At 50.1% G+C, this 18,502-nt stretch overlaps 1 protein-coding gene across 2 annotated transcripts; it reads left to right on the top strand.

Moving 5' to 3' along the window:
- Nucleotides 1-4,648: 4,648 nt before the first annotated feature.
- On the top strand, nucleotides 4,649-18,285 carry Fis1 (fission, mitochondrial 1). Of its 2 annotated transcripts, none has more exons than XM_041648863.1 (5): nucleotides 4,649-4,956; nucleotides 14,658-14,790; nucleotides 17,243-17,319; nucleotides 17,735-17,840; nucleotides 17,964-18,285. In XM_041648863.1, the coding sequence occupies exons 1-5, from the start codon at nucleotides 4,933-4,935 to the stop codon at nucleotides 18,059-18,061; spliced, it is 438 nt and encodes a 145-aa protein (XP_041504797.1). In that variant the 5' UTR covers nucleotides 4,649-4,932; the 3' UTR covers nucleotides 18,062-18,285. The 2 variants fall into 2 exon arrangements, with proteins under 2 accessions (XP_041504797.1, XP_041504796.1); XM_041648862.1 differs by lacking the exon at nucleotides 4,649-4,956 and adding an exon at nucleotides 13,766-13,922.
- Nucleotides 18,286-18,502: the final 217 nt, after the last annotated feature.

The following is an 18,502-nucleotide window of genomic DNA, read 5'->3' as shown; positions in this document are numbered from 1 at the left end:
GGTCAGAACATAGGTAGGTGGGGAAGACAGAACGGAATTGTGGGAGGAAGAAAGCAGAGATAGGCAGACGCATGATTCCCCTTCCCGAGATGGATGCTGGTTAGACTCATGCTGGTAAACCACGACCTCGTGGTGGCATAGATTATTAGAAATGGGTTAATTAAGATGTAAGAGTTAGCCAAGAAGAGGCTAGATATAATGGGCCAGGCAGTGTTAAAATGAATACAGTTTCCATGTAATTATTTCGGGTAAAGCTAGCCGGGCAGCGGGAAGCAGGCCCGCTGTTCCTTATTACAACAGTTCTGGGCATCTTTCTCCTTCAGCAGCTACGTGGCTTCTCTTTGACTCTGCCTGCTCTATCTCTGCTTTGATTTCCTGCCTGGCTTTACTCTGCTAAGCCATTGGCCCAAAAAGCTTTATTCATCAAACAATAAGCACAACACATATATATAGAGGGACGTCCCACATCAGAGGAGCAGGGCCTGCTTTCCTGAGTGCTGCAGCTGGCATGGGGGAAGGTCATCTCAAACAATTGTTGCAGGCTGTAAGGATTGGGGGGATGGAGGGAGTTAATGGGGGTATCTCTCTCCCACCCACACGGCAGAATGATGGATGAGTAGTGGGGACAGTTCTCCCAAAGCTTACAACTTCGGGGCTGGCTCACCCACACCTCCGTCAACAGGGACATCCAGCCCTGTGGGACTGAGCAACTTCTAGATCCTTGGGCTTTCCATTTATAGTTCGCCATTGCTGGATTAGCTGCACTGTAGCCTGGAAGTCATCCCAATAAATTTCTTATATAGATCATGACCACCTATAACTCCAGCTCCAGGGGGATCCAACACCCTCTTCTGGCCTCTCTGGGTATCTGCATTCATGTACATATAACGCACACACACATACTAAGTAAATATCTTTTTAAAAAGAAAGGCCAGGTGTGGTAGCGCACACCTTTGATCCCAGCACTTGCAGAGGCAGGTAGAGCTCTGTGAGTCTGAGATCTGGTCAGCCTGGTTCACATAGTGACAGTCAGACCACCCAGGGCGAGAGGGGGTGGGAAGAGGGGAGAAGAGGGGAGGGAAGGGGAAGAGAGGAGAGAGAGAGAGGATGGGTGGTGGTGGCACACACCTTTAATTCCAGCACTTGGGAGGCAGAGGCAGGCGGATCTCTGTGAGTTCGAGGCCAGCCTGGTCTACAGAGCAAGTTCCAGGGCAGGCTCCAAAGCAACACAGAGAAACCCTGTCTCAAAAAACCAAGAAAAAGAAAGAAAGAAAGGAAGGAAGGAAGGAAGGAAGGAAAGAAGGGAAAGAAGACAGGTTTTTTAACCTAATCAGGATGGCCCTTCACAGATTGCTCAGAGGCCCTTCTTCCAGGCAACCTGTGGCATTGACAACTAACCAATCATCACACAGGACAGGAAGCAAAGAACAAGGAAGACCCATCCTTGGTGGCCTGCTTCCTCCAGCTATGTCCCACTTCCCAAAGTGTCCAGAACCTTCCAAGATGGCACCACCAACTAGGAACCAAGCCTTTTGGCCAAGTTCAGATCCTACTGACCCCCATGTGACACTCTCAGATAGTCTGACTCAACATAAAACAAACAAAAAAACCAAAAAGGTGGCAGTGAAGGGTCTGAGGAAGCCGCAAATAATGTATGCTGGAAAAGACTTTTGTGTGTGTGTGTGTGTGTGTGTGTGCTCACTGTGGAAGTAGAAGAACAGAGAGCTGAGGCTAAGGAAAGGATCCAGTGGCTGGCTGTTAGATGCACAGTCTGGGTTTACTGCACTGGGCTTTAACCAGCAGAGCCCCTGGTACTTGGCAGCTATGGTCATCTTTGGCTTCTAGCGGCAGGGGGTGGGGCCTCTGAGAATCATCTTGAAGTTTGGGGGCCCTCAACTCTTAGAAGAGCTAGTTATAGGGATGTGTTAGAATCCAGCTTCTGGAAGCTGGATACCAGCAGCAGTGCACGCCCCCCACCTGACAGGCACCCTGTGGAGACATTGTGAGTCCCTAGATAACACACTTCAGCTGCCAGGATCTCTTCCCCAGGAGTGGTTTTGGGTAGCCACACATCCTGCTCCGCACCCTCCTGCCTGGGAATCAGAATCTCAGATGTTGGCTCTTCAGGCATGACAAACCCCTGAAGTGCCTCTAGTGACTGTACCTGTGCTCTGCTTTGTTTTTAAGATTTGTTATTTAATGTGTATTATGTGTGCCTGAGTGTATGTGTATGTACCACATGTGTGCAAGTACCCGAAGAGGCCAGAAAAGGGCATTGGGTCCTCTGGAACTGGAGTTACAGGCAGTTGTCAGGGGCCAGGTGTGGCTACTAGGAACCTATTGTGGAATATTAGCTTAAGATGTGTTACATTTGTCTGTGCTGTGGAACATTTGTTTAATGATGCAAAGATGTGTTGCACTCTTTTATGTGGCATTTGTTTATCTCTGTGAAGCTGTGTTACATTGCCTGATTGGTCTACTAAAGACCTGAACAGTCAATAGATAGGCAGGAGAGAGAAATAGGTGCAGCCGGCAGGAAGAGAGAATAAACAGGAGGAGAAATTTAGACTAAAAAAGAATGAGAAGAAAAGAGAGAAGGGGAGGAGGATGCCAGCCACACGTCCACACAGCCACACAGACACACATCCACACAGACACAACCCCCCCCCACACACATAGATACATACCCACACAGATACACAGCTAGTCACAGAGTAAAAAGGAAAGTATAGAATAAAGAAAGGTTTAAAAAAAAAAGCCCAAAGAAAATTTAAATTAGAAAATCTGGCAAGAAATAAACCATGCTAAGGCCAGGCATTCATAAGTAAGATGAAATCTCAGTGTATTAAAAAACAAAACAACTACAAGAACCACACTCAGGTCCTGTGGAAGAGCAGCAAGTGCTCTTCTCTGCTGCCCATCTCTCCAGCTCTCATAGTGGCATTTTCTAAAAGAAAAAAAACCTTCAAGACCAATTCTCAGACGCCCCACCCTCTGCCGCTAGAAGCCAAAGATGACCATAGCTGCCAAGTACCAGGGGCTCTGCTGGTTAAAGCCCAGTGCAGTAAACCCAGCCACTGGCTCCTAAAGCCTGGAGCTACAGGCCCCTAGTTTTCACGACTTAAGTTCTGGGTCTATCAGCACTTAAGAACTTCTCCTTGCTTACCCACAATTCCTGTCCACTGGCAGAGCAAAAGAGCCCCAGCCAGAAAGCTATGACAGCTTAAAGTAGTTTATCCAAAACCCTCTAAAGGTAGCTTCAGGTCTCTTAGTTATCGTAGGGAACTGCCTGGTGGCTAAGGCCTGTAATCTTATCTCCACACAAGATCTGTTTGTTGTGGGCCAGGGAAATGGCTTAGTTGGTAACAAGCTTGTCGTGGGAGCATGAAGACCTGAGTCTGGACGCCCAGAGTCCACGTTAAGAGCTGTGCATGGTGGGGCAGGCATTTGTAACCCAGCGCTGGGGGGGGGGGGTCCTGGGGCTCGCTGGTCAGGCATTTGTAACCCAGTGCTGGAGAGGTGGGGAGGGGGGTCCTGGGGCTCGCTGGTCAGGCATTTGTAACTCAGTGCTGGAGAGGTGATGGGGGGGAGGCTCCTGGGGCTCACTGGTCAGGCAGACTATTTGGTGAGCTCCAGGTTGGAGGATTAATTACTGCAAAGCCTCAGATGGAGAGCAAAGTTGACTTGCCTGATAAGGAGCTGATCCACATAGCAAACCCACTAGTATCTACCACTTTGACACTACAGGGAACTGAACTGCAGATGGAACCCTCTATCCGCTAAGGGCTCCCTTCCCATCCATGCCGTTCACACAGTTCCACTCCCGAGGAGAGACTGTGTTCAGCTGTTCTGGTTGAAGAACACATAGGCTTCTGGAGATGCCTATCACTTCTATCAAACACAGGTTCAGTGAGAGAATTTGTCTCAAAAAAAAAAAAAAAAAAAAGGCAGACGGAGAGCCCGGTGTGGTGATGTGTGCCCCTAATTCCAGCACTGGGGAAGCAGAGGCAGGCGGGTCTGTGAGTTGGGAGCCAGCTTCATGTACACAGGGCATTCCAGGTCGAACAGGACTTCATAGCGGGACCATCTCAAAAACAAAAAAGAGGGACTGAAGAGGAAACCCAAGTCAGACCTCTAGATTCCACAGGCACTCCACACACATGCACCACATACACACATACACCCTAATTTAAAATAATAATAAACCATTTTTATTACAGTTTATTTTGTGTATGTGCACACCACAAGGTGCATGTATGAAGGTCAGGGAATAACTTACAGCAGTCAGCTCTCGCCTTTGACCATATGGCTCCCGGGTATCGAACTCAGGTTATCAGACTTGGCGGCAAGCACCTGTACCCGCTGAGCCATTTTGTGGGTCTGTAAAAATAATCTAAAAATCTGATAGATGGAGAGACTCTTTCCAGCATCCGGTCGCGCCCCGCCCTCCTCGCGTCGCCCCGCCCCTTTGTAGGACAGCGTGCGCTCACTGGCCATTGCGGTCCTCTCGCTCCGCCCTTGATCCCGCCTCCCTGCGGAGGACAGCTGCTGCGCGCAGACGCAATGACTTCCTCTTCCCAATGGAGGGGCTCCCGGTCCTCCAGATCACCAAGCCGGCTTCCTAGAGTAGCCCCTGCAGAGGCGCCACCCGGAAGTTCAGGCTCCCAGAGGGGACCCAAGCATGCTCTCCGTAAAGTTCGCCCTCCTCCCTCTACCCTGAGGCTGGCCTCAGGTGGCTGTCCTTTGACAGGAAAGATGAACGAGGCCCATTGGCTGTCGCATGAAGGGTCGCAGGGCTGCGTGGTAAAGGATGAACCCCCAGAGAGCCTGTGGAGAACAGCCTGGGCCTAGCTCTGGCTCTAGTTGATAGATCGCTACGGATAAAATCAAAGGAAGCTGTCATGAGATCATCCTTGGGTGCAGGGTACATGGATGCCCAGAGATGAAGCTGCAAGGGTAAGTGGGGTCGATGCTGAGGGCTGAGACGTTCAAACACTATCTTGAGTAGCCTTTTATTTTATTTTATTTTATTTTATTTTATTTTATTTTATTTTTTTGAAGCAAGGTCTTGCCATGTAGCCCAGGCCAGCCTGGAATTCAGGAATCCCCTTGCCTCAGCCTCCCAAGTGTTAGGGCCATAGGCATGCACCACCACCACTCTCGGCTGTAGACGGTATTTCAATAAGGGCATTGGCGCCTCTATTTTGGCCATGAAATGCAGCTCGTGCCAGACTGGGTTGGACTGTGTTGACTGGAAGCAGGAACTACCTGATTATATAAGTATTAGCTATTCCGGCTCTTCCACTACGATGTAGCTTCCATGAGAACAAGGGTTCTCTTTTCCTACCTAGCACTGAGAAGAATGCCTGGCACATAGTAGCTGCTTAGTACATAGTGTGGGTGGTTTTACTCTAGATGCTACATCTTCAGTTACCGCTTTGCCAGAGCAACTGAGAAGTAGAAGAAAGGTAACTGAAGGTTGGAAGATATCAAAAGCAGCGTCCTGGTCAGGAGGATTTGCTGAGCATCCTGAACTGACCCCTGGCACAGGCTCCGATGAGGTCAAGAGAGGGGCCCAGAGCCCAGAATCGGACCACAGCTAAATTTAGTCTCACTGACCTTCAGTGTCCCTGTCCTTTGTGCCCACACCCATGCCAGTGTTGGAAAATGATTTTGTTTTCTTTGAATATTACCATCTACAGGTGCAAAGCCAATATGCGTGTGTTGTTTAAGCCGTCTGTAGCATTATTTAATCATTTAATAAGACCGTTCGCTATGGTTTCCCTCTCTGTCGATGCAGGATGAGTATCTTCGTGCCTGCCTGTTCTTCCCTTTCACTGAACGTTTTCCCAAAGAGTATATTACTTAACCAAATTATATTGTGTCTTACTGCTTCTTAGGTTACTTCCTGTGTATTAGCTTTCTAGAAAGTTAATAGTGATGATGGGCATTCCTATAAATAGAAACAAGGCTTCAAAGCTGACCTGGGTATTGGGACCCTGCCTCCCATGTATATGTGTACGTGTGTGTGTGTAAAAACATGTATGAATGTGTCTGTAAATATACGTGGGAGGCAGGTGAAATATCTCTGTTCATAAAGGCACTTGTCAAGGCTGATGACCTATGTTTAATCTCCAGCACCCACATAAAAGCCGTATTTTTTTTTTTTTTTTTTTGGTTTTTCGAGTCAGGGTTTCTCTGTGGTTTTGGAGCCTGTCCTGGAACTAGCTCTTGTAGACCAGAGATCCGCCTGCCTCTGCCTCCCGAGTGCTGGGATTAAAGGCGTGCGCCACCACCGCCCGGCTAAAAGCCGTATTTTTGTGCACATCTATAATCCTAGCACTGGGGGTGGGGACAGATAGATCCAGGGCAAAGTAGCCAGTCTGTTGGGTACACTCGGGGTTCAGAGAGAGAGACCCGGTCTATAAGGTTGGGGGGCAGTAGTGGAAGAGATTGGATGTCAGCTTCTGGCCTCCACATGCACACACACACGCGCATACACACACACACACACACACACACACAGTCTCTCTCTAATAATAATTTTTAAAAGTTAATAATGAGGGGGTGGAGTTGCTCATAGGTTAAGAGCGCTTATTGCTCTTGCAGAAGACCCAAGTTCAATTCCCAGCACCCACATGGTGATTCACAACCATCCATGATTCTAGTTCCAAGTTATCCAACACCATCTTCTGACCTCTGAGGGCACCAGGCCTATATGTGATACACATATACACATGCACATCCATACACATAAAATGAAAAACAATTGTTTCTAAAGTTACTAATGACAAGAATCTGTTTCCTCAGTAATTACGGCTTGAGTGTCTACTGGTGTTAGGCACTGAACTGGGCTCGGGAAGACCAGACAGACACAGATCCTGCCCTCGGGTACCTCCCAGCCTAAGGCAGGAGGCCAGGACTCAGCCCATGATCAACACAAGTGGCCGATGGCACACTGAAAAACAGCACAGAGCAAACAGAGCCACTAGCAATGAGGATGAAATCAGAGTTTCAGTTTCAGGAGAGGGGGGGCAATGGTGCTGGGAAGTAATTTTAGAACTGCGCCCCCTTAAAAACTGGTTCTTCGCGATGGCTTCGCCTGGGTTGGGTTCTGAATTAACCGCACTGTGACTTCCTACTTCCCCTTTAGTTGGGGACAGTGAACAGTACTTCCAAACTTAGGGACCAGCGAGATGGCTCAGCGGTGTGCTGGGAACAGGGAACTGCAGTTGAGAAAATGGCTCCATCAGATTGGCATGTGGCAAGTCTGTGGATTTCTTGAAATTTCTTGAATTTCAGTGGGGGAGGGCCCAGCCCAATGTGGATGGCGCCATCCCTGGGCTGGTGGTCCTGGTTCTATAAGAAAGCAGGCTGAACGAGCCATGAGGGGCAAGCCAGTAGGCAGCACAGCTCCGTGACCTCTGCCTCCAGGTTCCTACCCTGCTCTTCCCCCCAGTAATGGATGATGTTTGGGATGTAAACCAGATAAACCCTTTCCTCCCTAAATTGCTTTTGGTCACGGTCTGTAGCAGCAATAAAATGTAACTAGGGCGCGTGGGTAAAGTGCTTGCCACGAAGCCAGACAACTTGAATTTGATCCCGAGACCACGTGGTGGGAGGAGAGAACTGAGTCCTCCTGCAGGTTTCCCTCCGACCTCCACGTGGACTTCATGGCATGCGCACCTGCCGGCCATGGTGGCGCACACTTTTTTTTTTTTTTTTTTTGGTTTTTCGAGACAGGGTTTCTCTGTGGCTTTGGAGCCTGTCCTGGAACTAGCTCTGTAGACCAGGCTGGTCTCGAACTCACAGAGATCCGCCTGTCTCTGCCTCCCGAGTGCTGGGATTAAAGGCGTGTGCCGCCACCGCCCGGCCTTGTGGCGCACACTTTTAATCCTAGGAAAGCAAAGGCAGGTGGATCTCTGTCTGTTTGAGGCCAGTCTGGGCTACGTAGCACCTTCTAGATCAACCAGGGCTACATAGGAAAAAAACCCACAAAAAACGGAGTATAGACTGAGGCATACACTTTGTTAGAGAGGAGTAACTGTACGTAACTGACTTTGCCTCCTGCGTGGGCTCTAAGCACATAGCCCCTTCTGTCTTTTCTAATCTGAAGGGTCAGTAAGAACCAGGTGCAGAATTGAAGGCAGCTTTGGTTCAAAGCAAGTAGGAGACTGTTGGGGGTGTTGCTCAGCCAGTAGGGTGCTCACTACGCATGTGTGAACTCCTGCATTCCCTTCCCCAGCACCACATAAACCAGAAGTGGTGGTACCGCACCAGTAATCCCAGCTCTTGAGAGGTGGGAGCAGGAAGATCAGGCAGACGTTCAGGGTTAGCCTCAGCTACCTAGTGAGTTTGAGGCTAGCCTGAACTAGAGACTGGGAAGGAAGGAAAAGAAGCAGGGAAAACATGGAGTGAGAGAATGAAAACCTCCTTTAAGGCACAACTGAGGTTAAAAATCCCAGGTCCGGGGCTGGAGAGATGCTCAGTAGGTGAAGAACTTGCTGAACAGGCCTGACGCCCAAGTGGTCCCCTCCACCATGTTAAGTGGGAGAACCAACTTTACAGAATTGTCCTCGGGTCTCCACACTTATGTTTCGGCCTTTGTCATGCACATCAGACTCCACGTGAGAACGGTAACTTTCCAGAGGCCTATCCCAAGGAGGAGTTGAATGGGTGTCCATCAGGTCTGCCAAGACAGAAACGTTTGTCAACCCGGTCTCCTCTCACAGTTTCCTGAAGTCCTTATGTTTCTGTTCAGTGCTAGGGATAGAATCCAGGCAGCTGCAAATGCTCTACCACTGAGCCACACCCCAGCCCCTCACTGGGGGATTCTAGGCAGGGGCTCTACCACTGAGTCACACCCCAGCCCCTCACTGGGGGATTAGCCAGTGCTCTGTGACCAAGTTGTATCCTCAGCCTTCTTTTTTATTTGTTTGTTTTTGTGATAAGGTCTTTCCATTTAGCTCTGGCTGGCCTGGAACTCACTGCATAGACCAGGTTGGGCTTGATCATAGAGATCCTCCTGCCTCCGACTCTTGAGTGTTGGGATTAAAGATGTGTGCCACCGCACCCAGCCTTAGTTGTTTGTTTGTTTGCTGTTTATTTTTTATAGTTATTTTATTTGGGGCAGGAGAATGGCTCCACAGTTAAGACACTTGCTGCTCTTACAGAAGACCCGGGTTCAGTTCCCATCACCCACATGGTGGCTCACAACCTTACATAACTCCAGTTTTGAGGGATCTGATCCCCTCTTCCAACTTTCGATGGCACTAGACATGCACACGGTGCACATATATACATGCAGACAAAACATTCATGTATATAAAATAAATTAATTAAAATTATTTTTATTATGTGTATCTGTGTGTGCCTATGTGTGAGTGTGTGCACATGATGCAGGTGTCCTTGGAGACCAGAGGTGTGTCACATCTTCTGGGACCATTGTGGTTGCTGAGAACCAAATATGGGTCTTCTGCAAGAGAATCAAGTTCTCTTAACCACTACCCCCGAACAACACACACACACACACACACCTTTCATTATTTTGAGACATGGTCTCATTAAAGTTCGCTTGGTCTTGAATTCATTCTTTGACCCTGGTGGGCCCTTAACTTGTGATCCCTTGCCTGCTTCTGCAGTAACTAGAATCTGGGCTCACAACCTCCAGTCCCAGAGTGCCCTTGCCTTTCTCAGCCTGGAATTTGCTCCCATTTCCCTGCGTTGCTCTTTCCTTCCCATTGTTACGCCAGAATCCCGCTTCCTCTGAGCGCATCACTGCATCCTACAGCAGCTTCCTTTCTTTGGTCTCTTTCCTGTAATGTTTCATTGCGCCTTCATCTCCCTGAGCATCTGTGTGGGTTCTGGTTTTCTTTCCCTTCTTTCCCTCCTCATTTGTTCATTTATAGTGGAGGAGTCACGTGGTCAGGGGCTGAGTGTGGAGGCGCCAGGACAGCTTAGTGAAAATCGGCTCTTTCCACCAGATGGGTGCCAGGGACCAAGCTCAGTCATCAGCCTTGGCAGTTAGCACCTTTACCGACGGAGCCATGTTTTTGTGCTAGTGATGAAGCCCTGGGCTCATGTTTACTAGGCAACACCCTGCACACTGAGCTACAGCCTAAGCCCCCACTTAAACACGAAAACGATTTCTCTCCTCTCAAAACCTCACACAAACTTGGGTTCAAAATTCTCCAGATCCCAGGTGATTCTCCATTTTGTGGACCCTATCTTGGGGTCTCCCCTATGCTGACATCTGAACCCACAAGTTACAGCACTCAGTCTGTCAAGACATTGCCTGCTTCAGATGGCTCTCACAAGCCCCAGGTTGCCCCTGCACCTCCGAGTGCCTAGTTTTCTGATTGAGAGCTGTAACAGCTGAGAGATTCAAGGAAGCACCTGCCATCACTGGTTTCTTAGGAAATTACAACTCAGGAGTGGCCAACTGGAAGACGTGCGTGGGCCGTGTGTGGGCATAGAGGGTAATTCATGCATGGCCTTCATGATACTTCCACGTGATCACCAGCTCAGAAGCCCTGAACTGCAGTTGAGAGCCTTTTATGGCAGCTTCACTCCCCTAATGAACAAGGGGTGGATAAGGCACAGAGTTCCAAGCTTTTCATCTGGGCTGTGGTCGTCTGGAGGGGCCTCCATCCTGAAGCTTCCCAGGACCCACCAGAATCCACCTCGTGAGAATAGAAAGAGTTCTCATTCCTCAGGAAGACCCAAGGGATTCAGGACTAGGATGTTCCCGTGACCCCCATCAGGGATTTTATGTGGGTGTGGTAGCCCACACCTTTAATCCCAGCACTTAAGAGACAGAGGAGGTGGATTTCTATGAGTTTAAGATTATCCTGGGCCATGTAGGCCATTCCGGGACAGCCAGGACTATGTAGTGAAAATACTGCCTCAAAAAAACAAAACCCAGGGATCTTACCAACATTGCGTCAGAGTGATCTATATACATCTATCATTTTGTCACCCTGTTTGGGGTTTTGTTTTTCATTTTTAAAAAATTTAATTATGTGTATGTGATGTGTGGAGAAGCCTCCAGAAGCCAGAGGCATTGGATCCACAGAACTGCAGGAGGTTGTGAACCATCTGACATGAGAATTGGGAACTGAGCTCAGGTTTTCTGGAAGGGCAGGCTGTTTTCTTCATTCTTTATTTTATGTATTTTGGTGTTTTGAGACAGGATCTTCCTGCATGATTCTGGCTGTCCTGAAACTCACTCTGTAGACCAGGCTGGCCTCAGACTCACAGAGATCCACCTGCCTCCCAAGTGCTGGGATTAAAGGCCTGTATCATCCCACTTGGCCAGACTGTTTTCTTAAGTACTAAGCTATCTCTAGCTCATTTTTCATTTTTTTTTTTTTTAAAGACAGGATCTTGACCTGAACCCATAGAAGTAAAGGTGTCACGGGGCAGGACTGGGAGTGAGAATAAAGAAGACAGACAGCAGGGAATGGGAGGTGCTCTGAAGTTGGTGGCTTATGCTGAGCCATTGACATAGAAAAAAAAAAAAGAAAGAAAAAAAGAAAGAAAGAAATACAGCATCTTACACAGTATTTGTAAGGGGAGAATGGGCCAAAGTAGCAGAGAACTAAATCAGACGATGCTGGCAAAGAGAATACATGATACTCAGACACCTACATCTGCCCAAGGACTGATAGCCACAGCTCAAGGGGAAGAACAGGATCCCAATAAGCTGCAGTCTTCAGTCCTTCGCAGCATGGGCCCCAGCCTCAAACCTACCCAGCCTGCTTCTGGACAATGACGCACAACTAAGCTCCCCTTTGTCTTTTTATCCGGGCCCCCTCCGAGAAAGCCTTGGAGTCTCAGTCTCCCGACAGGGTCTCCTGTACCTTAGACTAGATCTGAACCAGCTGTGTAGCCAAGGATGGTCTTAAACTTACTGATCCCCTGCCGGTGCCAGGATTCTAGGCCTGCACCACCATTCCCAAGTCTGCTTCTGTTTATTTATGCCCCCAGGGTAGGTGCTTGGGGACGGGAGTTTGATTTCTATCGGGGTCAATCTCGGTACTTAGTGAGCAGCATATAGGAAGTACTCATCAGGAGTGAGGAGTCAGTAAGCAAGGGGCAGGGGTGGAAGGAATACCAGGGGCTGCACGTGCAGAGGGCCTCTGGTCATTGCAGGTTTCAGAATCATAGGGCGGGGCAGTGAGTGTGCTGACTAGTCAATCAACTCGACACACAAGCTAGAGTTATCTGAATGGAGGGATTCTCAGCTGGGAAAATGCCTGCCTAAGAGCCAGCTGTAAGGCATTTTCTTTATTAGTGATTGATGGCTGAGGGCCCAGCCCGTTGTGAGTGACTTCTGGACTGGCGGGCGTGGGTTCTATAGGAAAGCAGGCTGAGCGAGCCAGTGAGCAGCATCCTTCGTGCCCTCTGCATCAGCTGCAGACTCCCAGGTTCCTGCCCTGCCTGAGTTCTGTCCTGACTTCCTTTGATGATGTGTGTGTGTCAGCCCAACAAACCCTTTCCTGCCCAGGTTGTGGTGTTTCAGCACAGCCATCGTTAGTAACCCTGACTCGGGCAGTGAGAAAATCTGTCTCAAAAACCAAACCCAGGTGGTTGGCACCTAAGGCGTGATATCTAAGGCTGACTTTGGGCCTCAGGAGCATGCGCACACACTGAAGGAAGGGGGAATTTGTGCAGCCACAAATAGGGTTTTGGTAATAACTTTCTTCATATTCGGCAGAAATGCATTAGGCTGCGGGTGTGGTGGTATACAGCTTGGGAGGCAGCGACAGACAGATCCTAGATTTTTTTTTTTTTTTTTTTTGATTTTCGAGACAGGGTTTCTCCATAGCTTTTGGTTCCTGTCCTGGAACTAGCTTTTGTAGACCAGGCTGACCTCGAACTCACAGAGATCCGCCTGCCTCTGCCTCCCGAGTGCTGGGATTAAAGGCGTGCGCCACCACTGCCCGGCCAGATCTTAGATTTTTAAGGCAAGCCAGTGCAACATAGGAAGACTCTGTCTCAAAAATATAACAACAGAAAAGCGTGCTGAATCTTTAGAGTATTAAATTCCATTGTGTGCCTGAAGGGCAAGATGAAAGGCCCGGACCGTTTACCACGTACTGCTCCTAATACTAAAATACCAGAAGTTAGCACGCGTCCCTTCTCCTCAGGCCGAAGGCCTCGGGTCCTCAGTTACCCCAAGAAGATAGTTTGGCTAAATTACTTTGGAAAGATCTGACCCTGCAAGAGCTAACTTTTATTTTTAATTATGTGCAAACCTATGTGTCTGCATGAGGACACATGCACAGGAGTGCAGTTTCAGGGGAAGGTCAAAAAAAGGCACTGGATTCCATGGAGCTGGAGTCAGAGGCAGCTGTGAGCCAGTGTGAGCCCTAGGAGCTGACTTGGCTCCTCTGCAAGAGCAGTATGGGCCTTTGACCCCTGCACTGTCTCTCTTGCCCCATCAGCTTTTCTTCATATTACTCTTAGTGTCCACTGTGGTCATGTGTCCCAAGTCTGTGGGGAAATAGTTACCAAACCCTCTTGCAGTGTGTAAGCCAAGGCCCTCGGACCCCTGGTTCCCATTAGGATTTTGTTGCAAACACTGAAGATAAATAGCCTCCAGGGGTCTACGGATCCAGCACAGTGAAGGGCTGTTAGACTGGTTGCTAGGATAACGTGATCCTCCAAGGAGGTAGGGTCTAGCTAGGGTACCAGGGAGGCCAAAGGCAGTGGAACCCAGCGTAGGCGCTAGCGCCACCGCCCGCCCCGGCACAGGAGGAAGGGGCGGGGCCCCCACAGGTCGTTGCCGGAAGTGCCTCTCCGTCCCTGCCACTGGACCATGGAGACCGTGGCCCAGTAGAGACCTTAGTGTGAGGCTTGCAGGGGTAGTGGCCATGGAGGCCGTGCTGAACGAGCTGGTGTCCGTGGAGGATCTGAAGGTGAGGCCTGGAACATAGGAGGAAAGCACACTGGGCAAGGGCAACTCCTGAGGAGAGCTAGCCGAGGCCGAGCACGACCGGCTTCGACTTGTTGGGGAAGCTGGACTACGGCTCCCAGCAGCCTCTGCGGTATCCTGCTTCTTGTGGGTACCTGCGCTGTGTTCCTCGGCCTGATGGGAGTTGTAGTTTCCAGGGTTTCGGCACCTCAGCCTTGAGGCCTTGAGTCTAAGGGGGCTCAGTGTAATGCAGAGTTGGGAATTTGGAGTACTCATGCAGGCGATGAGGTAGCATAGTCACCGGCATACGCTTTTGCAAGTGTTGAGTCCGGCATGGTTCATTGCATGCCTAACCTTCGTCCTTGCAGTGGCGTTTTCTTTCCTCTTGTAGAACTAAGGTGAGGCAGGTCCAGGCCGAAAAAAATGGGGGGTGGAAAGGGACCAGCAGCCGTAAGCGAAGGTCGCGTAGGAGGTCATTTAGCTGCTGGGGCAGTATGTTTACTGTTCAGCTTCTTGGGGTCAGCTGGTCCGGGAGCAGTGTCCGCAGCTGCCACCAGGTGGCATCTCCACTTGGTACCACTAGGGGCTGGGTGCAGGGACCATCAAAGGGGAGGGCACCGAGCCTGGGTACCAAGATCTGCAAGGGGAAGGTGGTCTAGCTGGGACTAGACACCGAGTTCAGCTGGGGAACGGTGGATGCCCTTTGCTTATAAATGATGTCTTCTCTCTCTAACGACAGAATTTTGAAAGGAAATTTCAGTCTGAGCAGGCGGCTGGCTCAGTATCCAAAAGCACACAGTTTGAGTACGCCTGGTGCCTGGTGCGAAGCAAATACAATGATGACATCCGTAAAGGCATCATGCTCCTAGAGGGTAAGGCGCTGGGTCCCTTGACCTCACCCCATGGCTCATTTGCCACCCAGTAGCCACCAGTAACTTCACTGCAGCAGAGGACTAGGTTGCTCCTCTGTATCCCCAATTTCAACATCCAAACATTCATTCATGTGGAAAATGCTGTGGGGAAAAAAAAATACATGTTCTCAGGCAACTCAGAGTGCTTCTGTGCAGGTATGAAGACCTGAGTTCGAATCCCCAGCACCCATGGAAAAAGCTGATAGTTGTGGCTGCAAATGTCTGTATAGAGAATAGAAATGAGGTATTGCTGGGGGCTTTCTTGCTGCAATCTTAGCCCCGGTGCAGAGGAAGACTCTTTCTCAAGGGGATGGGGTAGAGAGTGCCTCTGGTCTGTATGGACATGTGCACACAGCTACCCGTACATACCACACACACACAGTATCCACGTAACACTTCTTGTTCGGTTATTAATTGCTGTTAATGTAGCATTTACATTGTGTTGGGTAGCTGTAATTAAGAAAGTTCTAGAGATTAGAATATCTGTGGGGCTGTTGTATTAAGAGCATGTGATCCCAGCGCTCCAAAGGTGGAGGCATGGGGACGTGACTGCAGAGATGAAAGCAGGAAGTTGAAGACCAGAGTCAGCTCCGTACCGATCAAACTCGAGGTCAGCCTGGGCTACCCCCGAGCTCCCTGTCTTAAAAAGGCATCTTTGGGGAATACAGCTAGGTTCTATGCAAATACGGTTTAATTTTATATAAGGGCCTTTATATCTGTAGGTTTTGGAATCTGAGGGGCATCTTGGGATAATGCCAGAGGCAATCAAAGAACAATACTAACAAAGATGCCTGCGTCATTTAGTTTTTGGTTTTGACACAGGGTCTTTGTATAGCTTGGGACGCTTCCACGTCTGCTTCAGCCACCTTAGTGCTGGGAAGTAAGCTGTGAGCTCAGGGATCCTCGTAAAAGCAAATGCTGTCCCCTACTTGGATCGGTTTGGATTCTTCAGGTTTCTTGTGTAGTAGGGCACAACAGGAAAAGTGGTCTCGGAGTGTCTGAGTCTCATGAGGGGCACAGTGCGGACACTGAGAAGATCTCAACACTGCAGAACTTAGCCTCAAAGGATGGTTGCATATGCCTGTAACTCCAGCACCAGGAGCCTCAGGCACCTGATCGAGAGTTTGAAACCAGCTTGGGCCACATAGCGAGTGGCCCTATCTTATTCTATCTGTCTGTCTACCTACTTTTAAGACAGGATTTCTTCTTGTAGTCCAGGCTGTCCTGGAACTCATTCTGTAGATCAGACTAGTCTCAAACTCACAGAGATCCTCCTGCCTCTGTCTCTCCAGTGCTGGGGTTAAATGTGTGTACTACCATTGCTAGCTCTGAGTCCTAATCTTTTTTTTTTTTTTTTTTTTTTTTTTTTTTTTTTTGAGACAGGGTTTCTCTGTGTGGTTTTGGAGCCTGTCCGAGAACTAGCTCTTGTAGGCCAGGCTGGTCTTGAACTCACAGAGATCCGCCTGACTCTGCCTCCCGAGTGCTGGGATTAAAGGCGTGCGCCACCACCGCCCGGCTCTGAGTCCTAATCTTAACCCCTACCTACCCCGCGGAGAGAAAAAAATTAAAAAAAAAAAAGTCAGGTGAGGGTCGCTCAGGAAAACTAAGAGAAAAGGGTGCGTTGTAGTGGTGTGTGTCTTTAGTTCCAGGACTCAGGAGGCAGAGGCAGGTGGGTCTCTGTGAGTTCGAGGCCAGCCTGGTCTACAGAGCGAGTTCCAGGACAGACAAGGCTACACAGAGACACCCCGTCTCGGGGAAAGGGGAAAGCTCAGTCAGCAGAGTGCCTGTCTCCTGTGTACGGGACTGAAGCACTGGTCCAGTTCCACCCCTGGCACTGTAGAAACCAGGTGTGGTCCTGTACTCAGGAGGTGGCAGCAGGAGGGTTAGAGTTCTGGTCGTCTTCGGGTAGCTGTCACAAAAGAGGGAATGCAAATGTCCGGCAGGAGTGACCTTGCGGTGAGACCAGTAGCTGGCCAGTGGGGATGCGCCCTTCCATGCAGACTGCAGCAGTGCGGACCAGGTCGCTGGTTCCCAGCATCCACATGGGGCTGTAACTAGAAAGCAGAGGGTGATAGAAGCTGATAATGGAGGTCTAGGACAGTGACCTTCCCAGCATCCTAGAGTGAGTCAGCATGGCAGGACCTCTGGGGCGCACTGTTAAAAAGAGAATCCAGGGGCTGGAGAGACGGCTCAGCAGTTAAGAGCACCAGCTGCTTTTCCCAAGGATCTGGGTTCAACTCCCAGCTACTACACGGCAGCTCACAACTATCTATAACTCTGGTTCCAGAGGATCCGAGTACCCTCACACAGACATGCATGCAGGCAAAAAACCAGTGCACATCAAATAAAATAAATATAAATTTAAAAAACAAGAGAGAGAGAATCATCTTTCTCCTCTCCCTTCTCCCTCCAGAGCTGTTGCCCAAAGGGAACAAAGAGGAACAGCGGGATTACGTCTTCTACCTGGCGGCGGGCAACTACCGACTCAAGGTAAGGCACAGAGTCCTTCTTCCCATTGCTCATTCCGCTTGAGCCCTCCAGACAGAGCCCTGGCCCTCAGGAAGCTAGCAGCGGGCAGTGGGCTGGGGTGTAAGTGCATGGGTATACAGTAATTCCAGGACAGACTCTAAGGGAGGATGAGAGAGTATCAGGGTGTGGAGATCATGGTGACGTCAGGATTGGGGTGCAGCCCCATGCCTGTAGCTGTTATCTCCACTAGCTTATCACCCCCCCCACAGCTGGGCTGTTTGTGGACTCTACTCTGTGGGGTGGGGCTGTAGCAGGAGTGGGGGAGGAAGATGAGCCTGAGCTGAGGCCAGGAAGGACGGACGGCTCTGGGTGGGGGCTGGCGGGCAGCATTCTGACGAGCGAGCATGTGGTGTGAGGCCTCTCCCTTTGACTGCAGGAGTATGAAAAGGCCCTAAAGTATGTGCGAGGACTACTGCAGACTGAGCCGCAGAACACCCAGGCCAAGGAGCTGGAGCGCCTCATCGACAAGGCTATGAAGAAAGGTGACACCCCCCCACAGTCCTTTATCAAACCTACCCCCCTCGAGGGTCCCTGGAGCCCCAGCCTCCAGACTCTTCTGTGGGGGACAGGATCAATCTGCTCACGGCCCCCTCTGTCTTTTTCAGATGGACTAGTGGGCATGGCCATTGTTGGTGGCATGGCCCTGGGTGTGGCGGGACTGGCCGGACTCATTGGACTAGCTGTCTCCAAGTCCAAATCCTGAAGACAGCCTCACCCGCTCTCTGCCCTGGTGCACCCGGGAGCCTGGGGGCCACTGGAAGAGGGTCCTGTTCGTCCTCACCATCATCTTCCCTTCTCCTCCCCACCCCTCGTCATCCATCTCTGCAGTCTCCGTGACCTTCACCCTCTCATCCCCCAGCACCTGTTGTTTAGCCCTGAGTCAAGCTTTGCAATGAGTGTAAATAAAATTGGGCTGCGGCTTGGGAACCTCTGTGCTGGAGAGTCTGTTGAGGGAGGAGCGGGTTCACTGGGTGCACTGTGGCCCCCGCTACCCCCCTTCAGGTTCCTTTGCCTACATCCCAGCCCACACCCTTCCTTCCTCCCCTATCCTGAATGCACAAGGCAGGAACAGGGAACAGCTCGGAGTACATGGCCTTTCCATTGCCCCAGAATCCTGGGAGAACAGCAAACAGAAGAGGGAACA

Source organism: Microtus oregoni, unplaced genomic scaffold (assembly GCF_018167655.1).
Source record: "Microtus oregoni isolate MIOR12 unplaced genomic scaffold, Mior012 000003F_ref0000135, whole genome shotgun sequence".
NCBI lineage: Eukaryota > Metazoa > Chordata > Mammalia > Rodentia > Cricetidae > Microtus > Microtus oregoni.
Note: the sequence above shows the minus strand (reverse complement) of the source record. Positions and strands in the feature narration are given on the sequence as shown.

Bases quoted from the DNA above. Each gene is read 5' to 3' on its own strand.
- Fis1 (XM_041648862.1), top strand. From the start codon at position 13,878: ATGGAGGCCGTGCTGAACGAGCTGGTGTCCGTGGAGGATCTGAAG. The intron at 14,791-17,242 runs GTAAGGCGCTGG...TTCTCCCTCCAG, and splicing joins AGGCATCATGCTCCTAGAGG to AGCTGTTGCCCAAAGGGAAC. The intron at 17,841-17,963 runs GTGACACCCCCC...TGTCTTTTTCAG, and splicing joins CGACAAGGCTATGAAGAAAG to ATGGACTAGTGGGCATGGCC.